The 17,512-nt window shown below is 41.7% G+C and overlaps 1 protein-coding gene across 3 annotated transcripts in view; it reads left to right on the top strand.

The window, feature by feature from the left end:
- ZMYND11 (zinc finger MYND-type containing 11) overlaps positions 1-14,882 on the top strand; it is a 162,090-nt gene extending 147,208 nt beyond the window's left edge. For all 3 annotated transcript variants that reach the window (XM_084621906.1, XM_084621908.1, XM_084621907.1), the window contains 3 exons: positions 7,073-7,345; positions 8,235-8,420; positions 12,583-14,882. In XM_084621906.1, the coding sequence (XP_084478032.1) occupies positions 7,073-7,345; positions 8,235-8,420; positions 12,583-12,705 (582 nt within the window). In that variant the 3' untranslated portion in view covers positions 12,706-14,882. The remainder of the gene's footprint in view (positions 1-7,072; positions 7,346-8,234; positions 8,421-12,582) is intronic.
- Positions 14,883-17,512: the final 2,630 nt, after the last annotated feature.

Genomic DNA, 17,512 nt, shown 5'->3' with positions numbered 1-17,512 from the left:
GGATAGGTTGTAAATCTTTGATGATGCGCTGGAGAGGTTTTAGTTGGGGGCTGAAGGTGACAGCTAGTGGTGTTCTGTTATTTTCTTTGTTGGGCCCGTTCTATAGTAGGTGACTTCTGGGTATTCTTCTGGCTCTGTCAATCTGTTTTTTCACTTCAGCAGGACGGTATTGTAGTTTTAAGAATGCTTGATAGAGATCTTGTAGGTGTTTGTCTCTGTCTGAGGGATTGGAGCAAATGCGGTTGTATCTTAGAGCTTGGCTGTACACAATGGATCGTGTGGTGTGTCCTGGATGGAAGCTGGAGGCATGTAGGTAAGTACAGCGGTCAGTAGGTTTCCGGTATAGGGTGGTGTTTATGTGACCATCGCTTATTAGCACAGTAGTGTCCAGGAAATGGACCGCTTGTGTGGATTGGTCTAGGCTGAGGTTGATGGTGGGATGGAAATTGTTGAAATCATGGTGGAATTTCTCAAGGGCTTCTTTTCTATGGGTCCAGATGATGAAGATGTCATCAATGTAGCGCAAGCAGAGTAGGGGCATTAGGAGACGAGAGCTGAGGAAGTGTTGTTCTAAGTCAGCCATAAAAATGTTGGCATACTGTGGGGCCATACGGGTACCCATAGCAGTGCCACTGACTTGAAGGTATATATTGTCCACAAATGTGAAATACTTGTGGGTGAGGACAAACTCACAAAGGTCAGCCACCAGATTTGCCATGACATTATCAGGGATACTGTACCTGATAGCGTGTAGTCCATCTTTGTGTGGAATGTTGGTGTAGAGGGCTTCTGCATCCATAGTGGACAGGAGGGTGTTTTCAGGAAGATCACCAATGGATTGTCGTTTCCTCAGGAAGTCAGTGGTGTCTCGAAGATAGCTGGGAGTGCTGGTAGCATAGGGCCTGAGGAGAGAGTCCACATAGCCAGACAATCCTGCTGTCAGGGTGCCACTGCCTGAGATGATGGGGCATCCAGGATTCCCAGGTTTATGGATCTTGGGAAGCAGATAGAATGCCCCTGTTCGGGGTTCTAGGCATGTGTCTGCACAGATCTGTTCCTGTGCTTTTTCAGGGAGTTTCTTGAGTAGATGGTGTAGATTCTTTTGGTAATCCTCAGTGGGATCAGAGGATAATGGCCTGTAGAATGTGGAGTTAGAGAGCTGCCTAGCAGCCTCTTGTTCATATTCCAACTTATTCTTGATGACGACAGCACCTCCTTTGTCAGCCTTTTTGATTATGATGTCAGAGTTGTTCCTGAGGCTGTGGATGGCATTGTGTTCAGCACGGCTGAGGTTATGGGGCAAGTGATGCTGCTTTTCCACAATTTCAGCCCGTGCACATCAACGGAAGCAATCTATGTAGAAGTCCAGTCTGTTGTTTTGACCTTCAGGAGGAGTCCACGCAGAATCCTTCTTTTTGTAGTGTTGGTAGGAAGGATTCTGTAGGTTAGTATGTTGTTCAGAGGTGTGTTGGAAATATTCTTTGAGTCGGAGACGTCGAAAGAAGGATTCTAGGTCACCACAGAACTGTATCATGTTCGTGGGCCTGGAGGGACAAAAGGAGAGGCCCCGAGATAGGACAGACTCTTCTGCCGGGCTAAGAGTATAGCTGGAAAGATTAACAACATTGTTGGGTGGGTTAAGGGAACCATATTTTTATGGCTGACTTAGAACAACACTTCCTTGGCTCTCATCCCCTAACATCTTCAGCCCCCAACTAAAACCTCTCCAGCACGTCATCAAAGGCTTACAGCCTATCCTGAACAAATGATCCTTCATTCTCACAGATCTTGGGAGACAGATCAGTCCTCGCTTACAGACAGCCCCCCAACCTGAAGCAAATACTCACCAGCAACCACACACCAAAAACACTAACCCATGAACCTATCCTTGCAACAAAGCCCGATGCCAACTCTGTCCACATATTTATTTAAGTGACACCTTAAATAGGACCTAATCACATTAGCCACGCCATCAGAGGCTCATTCACCTGCACATCTACCAATGTGATATATGCCATCATGTGCCAGCAATGCCCCTTTGCCATGTACGTTGGCCAAACCGGACAGTCTCTACGCAAAAGAATAAATGGACACAAATCTGACATCAGGAATCATAACATTCAAAAACCGGTAGGAGAGCACTTCAACCTCTCTGGCCACTCTGTGAAAGATTTAAGGGTGGCAATTTTGCAACAGAAAAGCTTCAAAAACAGACTCCAACAACCAACTGCTGAGCTTGAATTGATATGCAAACTAGATACCATTAACTTGGGTTTGAATGGAGACTGGAAGTGGCGGGGTCATTACACATATTGAGTCTATTTCCTTAAGTATCCTCACACCTTCTTGTCAACTGTCTAAATGGGCCATCTTGATTATCACTACATAAGTTTTTTTCTCCTGCTGATAATAGATCATCTTAACTAATTAGCCTCTCACAGTTCGTATGGTAACTTCCAACTTATCTGTATGTGTATATATATATATATCTTACTATATGTTCCATTCTATGCATCCGATGAAGTGGGCTGTAGCCTACGAAAGCTTATGCTCTAATAAATTTGTTAGTCTCTAAGGTGCCACAAGTACTTCTGTTCTTTTTGTGGATACAGACTAAGACGGCTGCTACCCTGAAACCAGTAATACAATAATAATCAATAATAATATCCAAACCCAAAAGGGGGCCAGTGATCTACACAGGGATGGGTAATCTAAGAAGTATTATGGCTGCACTTGGAGAGGTTTTTAATGGCCTGGCATAGTTTACCTGAAACACCCCGCCCTATTAGCAGGTATTGATCCTACTGGTAAAGATTTAAGAAAGTTCAAATAACTTTTCTGAGACAGGTGGATTGTTACCCCACCCAGGTATAGGGAGGTGGAAATGGCTCTCTAAGAGAGAGGGGCCAGCATGGTAACTGAGTAATCCCCATTTAGGGACGCTAGAAGCAACCAAGTTTAGACTCCTAGACTTTAAGACCAGAAGGGACCATCAGGATCATCAAGTCGACCTCCTGCACATTGCAGGCCACAGAACCTCACCCACCTACTCCTGTAATAGAACCATAACCTCTGGTTGAGTCTTACCCGCCAGACACCTAGGAAAGAATTCTCTGTAGTAACTCAGAGCCCTCCCCATCCAGTGTCCCATTACCGTCCGTTGGAGATATTTAATATTAGAAGTCACAGATCAGCTACATGCCATTGTAGGCAGTTACATCCCCCACCCGCTGTTCCCTTTGGAAGGCTGGTCCAGAACTTCACCCCCCTGATGGTTAGAAATCTTCATCTAATTTCAAGCCTAAACTTGGTGATGGCCAGTTTATATCCATTTGTTCTTGTGCTGACATTGGCACTTAAATAACTCCTCTCCCTCCCTGGTATTTATTCTTCTGATGTATTTATAGAGAGCAATCATATCTCCCCTCAGCCTTTGTTTGGTTAGGCTAAACAAGGCAAGCTCTTTGAGTCTCGTCTCATAAGGAAGGTTTTCCATTCCTCTGATCATCATTGTAGCTCTTCTTTGCACCTGTCCAGTTTGAATACACCTTTCTTATATATGGGAGACCAGAACTGTACACAATATTCAAGAGCAGGTCTCATCAGTGCCTTGTATAACGGTATTAATACTTCTCTATCTCTCCTGGAAATACCTCACCTGATGCATCCTAAGATTACATTAGCCTTTTTCATGGCCGGATCAGATTGGCAGCTCATAGTCATCCTGTGATCAACCAATACACCCAGATCTTTCTCCTCCTCTATTGCTTCCAACTGATAAGTCCAGCTTATATTTCCTGAGTGCACGACTTTGCAATTGGCACTATTAAATTTCATCCCATTTCTATTACTCCAGTTTTCACAGTCATCCAAATCTTCTTATATGGTATTCCAGTCTTCCTGCGTATTGGCAATACACCCCAACGTTGTGTCATCCACAAATGTTATTAGCACACTCCCACTTTTTGTGCCAAAGTCATTAATAAAACTGTTAAATAAAATCAGTCCCAAGACCAATCCCCCAGGAATTCTACTAGTAATCTCCCTCTAGCCTGACAGTTCACCTTTCAGTATGACCCATTGTAGACTCCCCTTTAGCCAGTTGCTTATCCACCTTTCAGTTCTCATATTAATCCCCATCTTCTCCAGTTTAACTAATAATTTCCCATGTGGAACTGTCTCAAATGCCTTATTGAAATTCAGATAGATTAGATCCACTGCATTTCCTTTGTCTAAAAAATCAGTTATCTTCTCAAAGAAAGAGATCAGGTTGGTCTGGCATGATCTACCTTTTGTAAAACCATGTTGTATTTTATCCAGTTTTACCATTTACCTGCATGTCCTTAACTACTATTTTTTTTTTTCAAAATTTGTTCTAAGACCTTGCATACAATTGAGGTCAAACTAACAGGCCTGTAGTTTCCCGGATCACGTTTTTTCCTCCTTTCTTAAAAGTAGGTACTACAGTAAAATCTGTTTTATCCGGCACGTTGGAGGGATGGGGGGTGCTGGTAAGTGAAAAATGCCAGTTAACTCAGAGGGAGGGAGTTTGGGTGTGGGAGGGGGTGCAGAGTGCGGGCTCTAGGAGGGAATTTGGGTGTGGGAGGGAGTGTGGGCTGTGAGAGGGGGTGTAGGGTTCCGGATCCGGGGGCCGCTCATCTCAGGCGGCTCCCCACAAGTGGTGACCTGTCTCCGCTGGTCCTAGGCCGACGCACGGCAGGCGGCTCTGTGCACTGCCCCCGCCCTGCCTCATGTGATGGCTCTGCAGCTCCGATTGGCTGGGAACCACAGCCAATGAGAGCTGTGGGGGCAGCGCCTACGGGCGGAGGCAGCGCACAGGGCCACCTGCTGCGTCTCCACCTAGGAGCAGCCGGGATAGGTCACCACTTGCAGGGAGCCGCCCGAGGTGAGCGGTCCCCGGATCCAGCACCCCACACTCCCTCCTATACCCCCTCCCACACCCAAACTCCCTGTCAGCCCCACCCAACTGGACTATAAACCAGAATTTCAATGAAGATCAGAAATGCTGGTTTATAGAGCTTTCTAGTTGGCAAAGTGACGGATAAAACAACTTTTACTGTATAATAGCAGTGCTCCAGTCGTAGGGTGTAACCCTTGAGTCTACAGATTCATTAAAAATCCTTACTATTGGGCTTGCAATTTCATGTGCCAGTTCCTTTAATATTCTTGGATGGAGATTATCCAGGTCCCCCAGTTTAGTCCCATTAAGGTGTTTGACTTTGCCATCCACCTCTGATGTGGTAATTTCTACTTCCATATCTTCATTTCCAGTAGTACCCCTGCCCCGTCCCTAAACTCCTTATTAAAAACTGAGGCAAAGTATACATTTAGGTGTTGGGCCATGCCTAGATTACCTTTAATCTCCAGCCATCCTCAGTACTTAGCGGTCCCACTTCTCCTTTTCTTGTTTTCTTTTTATTTATATGACTGTGGAAGCTTTTACTATTGGTATTAATTTCCTTTTCAAGGTCGAAAGGTCTTGGCTTTTGGTAGTTCTTACTTCTCCCCTACACTTTCTGGCCTCCAAGAGGTAGCTCTCCTTGCTGATCTATCCCATCTTCCATTCCTTGTAGGCTTTCTGTTTTCTCTTAATAACTTGTTTGAGATGCTTGCTTATCCATGTTGGTCTGCAACCCTTCTCTATGAATTGTTTCTCCTTGCTGAGATACAGGCTTCAGATAATTTCTGCAACTTTGGCTGAAAGTAATTCCAAGCCTCTTCCACATTTGAATCATTGAGTTCTTCAGTCCAGTCCACTTCCCTAACTAATTCCCTTAATTTTTTTAAGTTTGCCCTTTTGAAAACAAGAACCCTAGTTGCAGACCTATTTTTGTTTATCCTTCCCTTTAGTTTTGGGAGAAGACTTGAGCCGAACTTCATGTTGTATTAGTGTTCCTTTTGGGTCAATAAAAGCAGATCCAGAAAAGGGTTGAGTTAGGGCTCTAGTGCGTGTTTTGAGAGCGGGTTTGGAACAGTGCCTACTCAATGAGGTTATAATATAGACTGTTTTGCAGTTTTTGACCTAATGCAGGCCTCTGGATCGGCGACCAGATAAGGGCAGCTCTAAGAAATTAATCAGGCTGACATGTTACATAGCACTTGGTAGCAAAAGGGAATACACAATCTACATTTTAATGGGTATAATTTCTGTACTCGTCATTTAGGCAACAACAAAGCATAGCCCAAGCAGTAGACATTGTGATAAATGATGGTTTGACATTGCAGAGAATTTGTTAATTATCCATTCTGCATTAAGTGGTTATCAAAATAAAAAATAATAATCTTTTCTTAGAGGAAACAAACAGGGGTTTTTTGTGATTTTAAACACTTCAAGTTCCCGGTCTGGGGGATGGAGGTGAGGGGGTAATATTACTTATATCTTAAAGAGCATGGACCACTAGTATTATTCTGTTACGAACTGTGAGCTAAATTCAGTTCTACAGTAACTGTGATTTCTTCCCTGGATAATTATGTAACTGCACAATGCTTTCATGGTCATCTGTGTCTAGTTCTGTTATTATTAGTAACACTTGGCATCTGATTAGCCTTTCAGTTTCAAAGTGCTTTTGAAACAATTAGTTAATCCTCTCAGCAGCCGTGTGAGGTAAGCAAAATCTTATAAAATACCAAAGTAGCCTATTGGGCCCAATTTAGCCCAGCGTCCACTAGAATAAACTCAGGTTTAAGGGCCCACATCTAGGATCCCTCTGAGAGGGTGTTAGTGAAGAGAGGATGCAGCCACCCCTTCACTAAGGGGCTTGTGTGGATGCAGTGTAACCCCCAAATGGGCAGTGCTGGCTGAAAAAGGGGGCATGGCAAGGATGACATACTGAGATTCGTCATGTCCTTTGGAGCCTTGGCCTCCGACTAACGCTGCCAGCACTCCATCACACTGAGCACCCTCCAGGAACAGGGTCTTGGCTAGTAAAGGGGGATGTTAACGTATGCCTAACTTTGCCAGCTTCAGTGTATTCGAATCCTTCCTTTTGGATGCTAAGAGTTATAGTCTGTCCTGGACATAAGTGTTAGAAATTTTGCTCTTTCTCTGTAGGAGCCAGAGCCTGAAACTGAAGCAGTAAGTTCAAGCCAGGAAATTCCCACAATGCCTCAGCCCATTGAAAAGGTTTCAGTCTCAACACAGACCAAGAAGTTAAGTGCCTCTTCTCCAAAAATGCTGCATCGGAGCACCCAGACCAATAATGATGGAGTGTGTCAGAACATGTGCCATGACAAATACACCAAAATCTTTAATGACTTCAAAGACAGGATGAAGGCTGATCACAAGAGAGAGACTGAGAGAGTTGTACGAGAAGCAGTGGAAAAGGTAGCCCTCACCGCAAGTAACCCAAACTGTACACACGTGGTTTGGGGAGGGAGAAGATTGATGTCTTCTGTCATCTGTTCTTAAGAAAATAGGGAAAATCCTTTTTTAAAGTGCAACTTTCAAAAGAAACTGTGTAAAAACAGCATTGGTTATTGTATTTCAGAGAGTCCATATCAAATGTGCTTAGTTTATTCAGTATAGTTGTTTTTTTCTAGCTTCTATCCCTGCAGATGTAACCTGCTATCTGAAAATCAAGCTGTCTTCATTCATTCATTATAATTGACCCCAGTAACACTTTTCCAGCTCGTTTGATTCTAAATTATGCCTTCAGTCTTCACCTGTGTGATGTCATGCGGTGGGATTATACAGATGTTTTTTATCGTCTCTTTAAGTGAAACTGAATAAATAATTTTCTTGTCAGTTATTTCATCTTGAGCATTAAACAGTTTGGGTAAGATTGAATCTTTAAATGTTACCCTTTGAACTCTTCCACCCATTGTGTTTTTTTCATACTTAGTGAAGTTTCTTTGCATGGGTTTTGTCCAATCTGCTCTTACTGTAAATTTGTACAAAAGAATTAAAAAAATCCCTTGTAAACTGAGCACATCTGATCTAGAGTCATTGACACAATACACGTGGAATCCTGTGATGCTGCTTTGACAGAGTTGCCTTGCAGTGTAGAACTACTGTAAAGTTTTGATTGTGATCTATGTATTGTATGCTAAATTGCTGGGGTCAGTTTTTTATTTGTTTTTAAGCTTCTACATTTTCCAAGAATGAAAATTCTACTTTGTTTGACCTCCATCTACTATGGTAATGGTATTTAGAGGTAGCCAAAGAATACAAATACGCATTGACTTTCTTTATTGACTTGCTTCCCTTATCCCAGCTGCGTACAGAGATGGAGGAGGACAAAAGGCAAGCTGTAAATAAAGCTGTAGCCAACATGCAAGGAGAGATGGACAGAAAGTGTAAGCAGGTAAAGGAGAAGTGCAAAGAAGAGTTTGTAGAAGAAATTAAGAAACTAGCAGGTCAGCACAAGCAACTGATTTCCCAAACCAAGAAGAAGCAGTGGGTAAGTGTCAGGATTTATTACCAGTGAATAACTGAAAATGTTTTGTACAGGCGGCAGGAAGCATGGATGTGCTTTCACCATTACTGTTAACCACTCTGTTCTCCCTGAGCTATTAACCTTGGGGTCATCCTAGTCTCCCCTCCTCCCTCTGCTTTTCCTTGCCACCCTAATTGCCAAATCTCTACTCCATGCCTTGGTTATCTCTCACTTTGAGTTCTGCCGTCTCCTCATCTTAGGCCTATGTGAAACTAACCCCACCCTCTCCAGCCCATCAAAATGTTGCTTCCAAAATAATCCTTTTTTCCTATGGCTACAATCATGTCCCTTTGAACCACTTCACTGCCTCCCCGTTATGCTATGTATGCATTAAATTATGACTTTATTGTCTTGCTTTCCAAGCCCTGCGTGAAGCAGCCACTTGTATAGGATAGCTATAAGTATAAGTAAGTATAGCTAACTTGTCTCCATTTGTATTCATCTGCCAATGATGCCAACTTTTGTTTCCTTCTCTCACAAATGTCTCAACACCTCCTTCTATGGTACCCTGTATACATGGAATGACTACCCAAAATATATTTCTCAAGCTTTCACCCATCCCTCCTTCACTCCTAAAAACTTGAACCTCTAGCAGCATATACAAAAAGTGGATATAGTTACACTTGAATAAAACAACTGGAACTGGACACGTAGCTCACCCATGTATCCCATTTCCCCATGCTTTGTGTTTTGTCATTCTAGATTGTAAGCTTCTTGGGGCTGGAAGTATGTCTTCCTATATGTCAGTACAGCACCCAGCAAATTTTGGCTACTAATGCATTACAAATAATTATTAACATGTAATGCTGCAGATTTCTAATAGGATGTAGATGGAAAATTTGTTACTGTCATTAGGAGCAGAAGGTCTACTCTAACACATGGACTGTTTAGAGAGAGAGAGCGAGCATGCAACTAAACATCAGACAAAAGGTGGACTAGATGTAATGTTTAAAATGTGGCATTAGGATTTTGATAGCAATCTATAAAATAAAGGATGTTTGGCCTTAGATCTACTATACATCTCTCCTGCATAGATCTTGCCAGGTATATAGGGCTGAGTCTTGTTTTAATGCCTCACCACAAGGTGGCACTCTCATCTTGGAAACATAATGGATGCCAGCACTCAGCTATCACTTTCTTCCTCCTCCTTCTCACAGTGACCAGCTCTGTGTCAAGCCAGTATCAATGATTTTTTTCTTTCCACTGACAATGGTTGTTCATATTCAAAATCACTAGTTCTGTCTATTGTTTTTGTAGTTTGAGGATACTCTGTAAAAAGAAAACTATATCCCTTAGAAGAGAGAAGGAAAACGTCAAGTAGGGACAGTAGATCCCTTCCTAAGTATCAAAGATTGTTGGTGGTTTTAAAGAGGAATCGAATATGTCAAACAACACAGCTCCCATAGAATTATCTATCATTCTACCAGTATCTCACTTTTATCTCTTGATGGAGTGTGATTTAGTCTCTAATAGTGACGTACCCTCAGTACTTACCTTGAGAGCCTAGATAACTATTTAGCGTTATAAGTGTCCCCCATAGGTAGAATTTATGATAGATGCACACTTGCACTCCTGCTGTCCCTGTTAGAACTTGGAATCATTCTAGTTTATTGTGATTTGTTTGTCATGTTTGATAACTTTATTCAAAAGAAAGTGCTAATTGATGCACTGGTACCCATTCCATTGCATCTCACGGACATGTGCAAACACCACCTCCAAGTGAGGCAGTTACATGTTATCCTTTCTGATGCCAGAGAGCACACTTGACAGTCACACACAAACCTAGGGACCCGGGAGTAGGTCCATCAAATGCTGCCTTTAGTGAATCATTCCATACAGGCAAGTCCTGTCTCACATTTTTAGAAAAAAACTTGTTCAGCCTCAAACTGTTGGAAATGGTCCAAATATGCAACCCCTCAAAATGATTTTTTCTCCAGCGGTAATAACGACAGACGCTTACGTGCAATACTACTGCTGCATGCGGCTATTATAGTAATGATACCTTCTTACTGAAATCTCTTATAATCAGCATATACCAAATGAGTTGTAGTGGCTTTGCTTATTAATGGTTTTGTGATGGATAGCCCAAAGCCAGGGAAAGCTTTTATTATTAATTACACGTTTCTATTTCAGTTACGCATAGATACCACAATTAAGATCAGGGCTCATTGTGCTAAGTGCTCTACAAACACACAGGGAGACATGGTCCCAGCCTCAAAGAGCTTACAGTCTTGTTACTGGGTTGAATTCTCTGGTGGTATAAATCAGCACAACTCATTGGACTTTCACGCATTTACGCTACTAGAGAATTTGGCTCTAATACAAGATGCAAAATATGGGTAACAATAGGAGACGAGGGGGTGGAGGACAAGGTTAACAGTCATAAGATTATGTAGTGTTATCATCTCGAAAAGTCAGATTCAGAGTTAAAGCTGGCAATTTGCTCCCTCTATTATGGGTATCTGCACGTAGGATGATATAGGAGCTTTATGTCTGAGACTTATGGAAGACGTGTAAGAGGAGCAGCAGGCTCTCCATCTATGGATCTGAGTTGCCCTCCTCCATTTTAGCTTTATTGAAGTCTCCTAGCAAGCAAATGTGAATCTGATCTTTGGCTGACTCCCGTGCTCTGTGTAATGTAGAGGCATGCATCTGTTCCATGTTCCTTTTCAGATGATGTTCCTAATGGCCTAGACAGCCAGCTTTATGAAATCCAGGAATATGGATCTCTAGAGGATATTCATTTGAAATGCTACAGATAAACTGTCTATAGCTGAGTTATAAAAAGAAAAGGGAAGGGATTCCAGTTGCAGCTTGGGCAGTCCCTTTATTGGTGATGGTTATTGGCTTTTGGCTTAGCCAATATAAATTTTTTTCTTCTGTCTGTTTTAGTAAGCTGTAGTTCTTCAGGACAATTGGGTTTGTTTCCTGAGTAATCCTTCATCTTATATTGTAACCACGTGGGACATAAAGGAAGATGGGAAGTTTCATGAAAAGTGAAATCCTGATTCTTTGACTCGGTGGCTGCATGTGGAGAGGATGTACTGTATTCCTCCTCCCGTACCCTGTCAAACAATAGACATCTCAGTCTAGATTTTCAAATGTCCCCTCGCATTTTGGGGGAGTGCCCAACCTGGGACTTCCAGGGCCTGATTTTCAAAGTTACTGAGCACCTAGTAATAGTGCTTCCCTATTGTACAGGGATACTTCGAGGTTAAAATGTAATGCTTTTGAAGTGCTCAGATACTATAATGATGGGGGTGATATAAAAATCTAGAGACTGTGACTTGTCAACAGATCCGGTCCCAGTCTCCTTGTCAGACAAGTTATTTTCCTGTTAGCTTGCACCTCTGTTGTACTACAATAAAATAGTACAAGCAGCACTGCCCTGACACTCAGGTAGAAAGAAATTAAAGGCAAAAGATTTTAAATATTCACCTTTCAGAACCAAATCCTTTGAATTCTGAAGACCTGTTCATCCTTCTTGAAGGGCCCAGGCAGGAAAACTTGAGACTCTGGAAGTTATTGCTGTGTAAATCAAATTCATTATCACTGTGTTGAGTAGCAGAAATTCCCTTTTCATATAAAGAAAAGCCTTCACAGCCTAAGCAGAGCAGGGTAAAGAAGCCTCAGCTGAGTAACAGAGCAGCAGACCACTGGTGATCACGGCACTTGATTATGTAGTTAAGTGGCCAGATTTTCAGAGCTGCTCAGCACGCACTCACATTGTTCTTGAGAGGCGGATGTGATGGAGTCTCCATTGTTCTCAATAGGAGCTGCCGGGTACTAAGCACCATTGAAAATGAGGCCACTTCATTTAGGTACCCCAGACTTTTTGGGAAAATTAAGCTCTGTGTATTCAGGCGATGAGGTGTGAGTATAGGCTAACTTTGCAACTATCGAAGTCTTCCTCAGGGGATCTGCTGAAAGAAAGAGCAGTCCTTACCTAGCAGGGGTGAAAAATCCCCCCTGCATTTGGCTACCACCTGCCTAACTAAAAGAGGAATACTCCACAGTCTCTACTGAGGCAAGCAAGTGACAGAAAACAAACGAGCAGATGAGAAACAATTTGCATTTGTCGGGGTTGCTCCTAGGAGTGATAGTAATCCATTTGTTCTCTCTGCAGTGCTACAACTGTGAAGAGGAGGCTATGTACCACTGCTGCTGGAATACTTCCTACTGTTCCATCAAGTGTCAGCAGGAACACTGGCATGCTGAACACAAACGTACCTGTCGCAGAAAAAGATGAAAGATTTAGTCCTCCCCTAGAAAACCACCCCGATGATTGCTATTCTCAGACACAGCGGTTTTTGTTTCCAAGAAGCCAAAATTGTTTAGAATTTGCTTCCCATTTTGCACCAGCCTTTAAACAATTTTCGTAAAGAAATTTTGCACAGTAGTTTCAACCTTCTGTTTAATGCTCCTCCGAAATTTTGTCAGTCTACTGAATTTAACATCAGTGGGAGCAGGTTACTTTAAATAATTTTAAATAGAGGATTTGTTGCATTTTAAAACATTTTTAGGTTTTACAGAGATTTTAATCTTTAAAAGCAACAGATTTAAAAAGAAAAACAACATGAGCTTAATGAGAGGAACACTTAAAAGTTAGATCTGAATGTAAGAACTATAGAACTGTTTCAGAAAAAAAGCATACTACCTTGATGTAACATTTATTTCCTAACTTTGGTGAGCTGGTTTTGTTCAGCTTAATTTTACTGTTTAAAGGCATTATCTATTGGTTATACCAGTGGGTACATGATTGAATTTAGGGAACAGGGTTGACACAGCAGGTGCTAGTCCTGCCTATTTTTTCTTAAACGTTTCCCTGTTGTGTTTTTTTCATTATTTCTTTTCAATATATAACTTTTATAACAAAATATTAGCTTTGATCTTGTAGTTTCAAATCACAGGGGACTGGGGTAATTTTTGCTGAGCTGGATCTTAGAGAAAAATGAATATTTAAATTTTAAAGTTTGCACATTTCATCCTTGTCCTAACATGAGTGCTTGTAACAAGAAAAAGAAAAGCCAAAAAAACTACCTTTATTCATACATTGAATTATAGACGAGGCATAAAAATATCTTTAATGCTTCCCCCCTCCCTCTAAGCCCCCAACCCAAGGTCATTTGACAGCCTATTATCCGGTGTCACCTATTCCATTGCAACTTAATAATAAAAGGAAAAATAGCACTTAAGTTTCACAGAAGCCGTTATGTTTGTAGTAATGGGTCATTGCCTATTAATGAGCTCCATCACTGTACTCAGAATGAAGAATAATGCATGTTAATTTTCTTGTACTAAAGATGCCGTGATTTGTAAAAAGTCTGTATTTTGCGGAATGTCTGGATTAAGAAGCATTACCAATAGGAATGGATCGATAGTTGAAAAATGATTTTTTTGTTTTGTTTTATATATAGTTATATGAATTGCATCCATATTCAGAGACAATTTTTTAAATAGGTGTAAAGCTTACTTAAACAGCTTTTCTTTTAAAGTGTCTCACCATTTTAGTTTCTTTTAAAGGTTGGTCTTAGACTGAGTCAAATGCCCATTAATCATCCTAGCTATTTTTTGAGAAGTTAGAGGAATAATTTGTAAATATTTATTTAGATCTTTGATATTTATTGAAAGCAATTACATGATGGAACGATGGAAGCGGAAGAATCAGGAGGAAAGCCTTTCAAAAAAGTTTTCTTTAGGATTTGTCAGGGTCAGTATAAAGATTAAAGTATAACTAAGTCTTCTGTGAACTGCCATTGAAATCCTGATCTTTTTTACTTACAGTGGTGATACAAGTTAATTGATTTGATACTGCCAATTAATGCCCAATATGTTGAAAAAAACTACATGGTAAGTTGATTGGAAACAATAGTAACTAGTTAGTAGCTTGAATTACCACAGACTGTTATTGCCTGATAACTGTGTAATTAACGTTGGTCGCCTCTGTGTTGTGACGGTAAAACACATCACAACTAAAAATAAATCTTGTTCGATTACTTTACGAGTTCCAAAACTTCGATCCACCCCTATGAAAGCAAGTTATTGTGGAAATATTTTTGGTGTAAAATCATTCCAGAATATGTAATATTTAACTGATAGCTGCATGAAAGTAAGATTCGTGTTACTTTGGCTTTTTTGTCTCTGTTGACACGGTTGCACATTTCCAAGTTACTACAGCGTGAAAACTGTGTGTTAAAAAAAAGTTTAAAAAATTGTGGCCTGGTTTTGTATAAGTTTTAGGTAAAATTACAATTGATTGTTTTAGGAATCATGATTTAAAAATTAATTTTTCTGCAAATCATAAAGCTATATTAAAGTGTTGAGCTTAGCCACTATGCACATTGTAATTATTCATTGTGGCTGTCCAGTTCTATGATGCATTCTGGCATTTTGTAAGCTGCTCTGACTAGCAATATATAGAGTCATTTAATGTGTTAACATTGGTTAATAAATGTATTTAAAAAAAAAAACCTCGCTGCTCTATGAAAGTGTCCATGTTAATTCTGGCCTCTTACAGAAAATATACACTTTTTGGTTTCAGGGGTCTGATTTATAATGATAGCGATTTTTCAGAAATGCTATTTCTGGATACTCTCTCCCTACATTAGCAAAGAAAATCCCTCCATTTGGATGAAAAAATTCTCTGCGATTCAATAGAAATACTGTCTGGTATCTGTAGCAGGCGTGACTGGAAAAATCACTGTTTAAGGTTGCAAGATAGGGTCTGCATCTGAATCAAAGTCATTTCTATCATCAGTGTGTGTTTGTCTACCTGCCACCCTTTGTGTTATGTCAGAGTAACCAGACTGTCGAGGTCCAGGGGTCTATGACCTCATTGTTTGGTAGCTAAATGAATATCAGAAACCAGAATATACTGTTGAGAAACAACCTCTCACTTCTTTCCTGGGCCATTACTAGATATTATATACACGTCATGCTCATTTCAAAAGATTGTCTCAGATACAGTTTTTCCCCAGGAAAGTATTGCTTTTTTACCCCTCAACAATCTCTCAGATATGTTAACCACTTTTTCTACTGTTCAGTCACAAACTTGAAACACGTCTTAACATGCGACTTAGACAGCTGTGACAGGCAATGCCGGGAGATTACAGACTAATAGTAACAGCCATCTTGTAGATGAATACTGAGCAGGAATTATTTAGACAAGTGGTTTTCAACCTTTTTTCATTTGCAGACCCCTAAAAAAATGTGAGTGAAGGCGTGGGCCCCTTTGGAAATCTTAGATATAGTCTGTGCCTTCCCCCCCCTCCAGGGGTCCACAGATCACAGGTTGAAAACCACTGATTTAGAGCAAAGATGTGGAGACAGAGGTGATTAGGGACTATTTAGAAAAGCTGGACATGCACAAGTCCATGGGGCCGGACGAGTTGCATCCGAGAGTGCTGAAGGAATTGGCGGCTGTGATTGCAGAGCCATTGGCCATTATCTTTGAAAACTCGTGGCGAACCGGGGAAGTCCCAGATGACTGGAAAAAGGCTAATGTAGTGCCAATCTTTAAAAAAGGGAAGAAGGAAGATCCTGGGAACTACAGGCCAGTCAGCCTCACCTCAGTCCCTGGAAAAATCATGGAGCAGGTCCTCAAAGAATCAATCCTGAAGCACTTGCATGAGAGGAAAGTGATCAGGAACAGCCAGCATGGATTCACCAAGGGAAGGTCATGCCTGACTAATCTAATCGCCTTTTATGATGAGATTACTGGTTCTGTGGATGAAGGGAAAGCAGTGGATGTATTGTTTCTTGACTTTAGCAAAGCTTTTGACACGGTCTCCCACAGTATTCTTGTCAGCAAGTTAAGGAAGTATGGGCTGGATGAATGCACTATAAGGTGGGTAGAAAGCTGGCTAGATTGTCGGGCTCAACGGGTAGTGATCAATGGCTCCATGTCTAGTTGGCAGCCGGTATCAAGTGGAGTGCCCCAAGGGTCGGTCCTGGGGCCGGTTTTGTTCAATATCTTCATAAATGATCTGGAGGATGGTGTGGATTGCACTCTCAGCAAATTTGCAGATGATACTAAACTGGGAGGAGTGGTAGATACGCTGGAGGGGAGGGATAGGATACAGAAGGACCTAGACAAATTGGAGGATTGGGCCAAAAGAAATCTGATGAAGTTCAATAAGGATAAGTGCAAGGTCCTGCACTTAGGACGGAAGAATCCAATGCACAGCTACAGACTAGGGACCGAATGGCTAGGCAGCAGTTCTGCGGAAAAGGACCTAGGGGTGACAGTGGACGAGAAGCTGGATATGAGTCAGCAGTGTGCCCTTGTTGCCAAGAAGGCCAATGGCATTTTGGGATGTATAAGTAGGGGCATAGCGAGCAGATCGAGGGACGTGATCGTTCCCCTCTATTCGACATTGGTGAGGCCTCATCTGGAGTACTGTGTCCAGTTTTGGGCCCCACACTACAAGAAGGATGTGGATAAATTGGAGAGGGTCCAGCGAAGGGCAACAAAAATGATTAGGGGTCTAGAACACATGACTTATGAGGAGAGGCTGAGGGAGCTGGGATTGTTTAGCCTGCAGAAGAGAAGAATGAGGGGGGATTTGATAGCTGCTTTCAACTACCTGAAAGGGGGTTCCAAAGAGCATGGCTCTAGACTGTTCTCAATGGTAGCAGATGACAGAACGAGGAGTAATGGTCTCAAGTTGCAGTGGGGGAGGTTTAGATTGGATATTAGGAAAAACTTTTTCACTAAGAGGGTGGTGAAACACTGGAATGCGTTACCTAGGGAGGTGGTAGAATCTCCTTCCTTAGAGGTTTTTAAGGTCAGGCTTGACAAAGCCCTGGCTGGGATGATTTAACTGGGAATTGGTCCTGCTTCGAGCAGGGGATTGGACTAGATGACCTTCAGGGGTCCCTTCCAACCCTGATATTCTATGATTCTATGTTACGAGTATAATTTAACACTGGACACACTGGCAATGGGTAGGCAGGAATCACAGGCTTATAAAAAGAAAAGGAGTACTTGTGGCACCTTAGAGACTAACAAATTTATTTGAGCATAAGCTTTCGTGAGCTACAGCTCACTTCATCGG

This window comes from Lepidochelys olivacea (assembly GCF_965140295.1).
Source record: "Lepidochelys olivacea isolate rLepOli2 genome assembly, chromosome: 2".
Taxonomy (NCBI): domain Eukaryota; kingdom Metazoa; phylum Chordata; order Testudines; family Cheloniidae; genus Lepidochelys; species Lepidochelys olivacea.
This window is presented reverse-complemented; position numbering and strand designations above follow the sequence as displayed.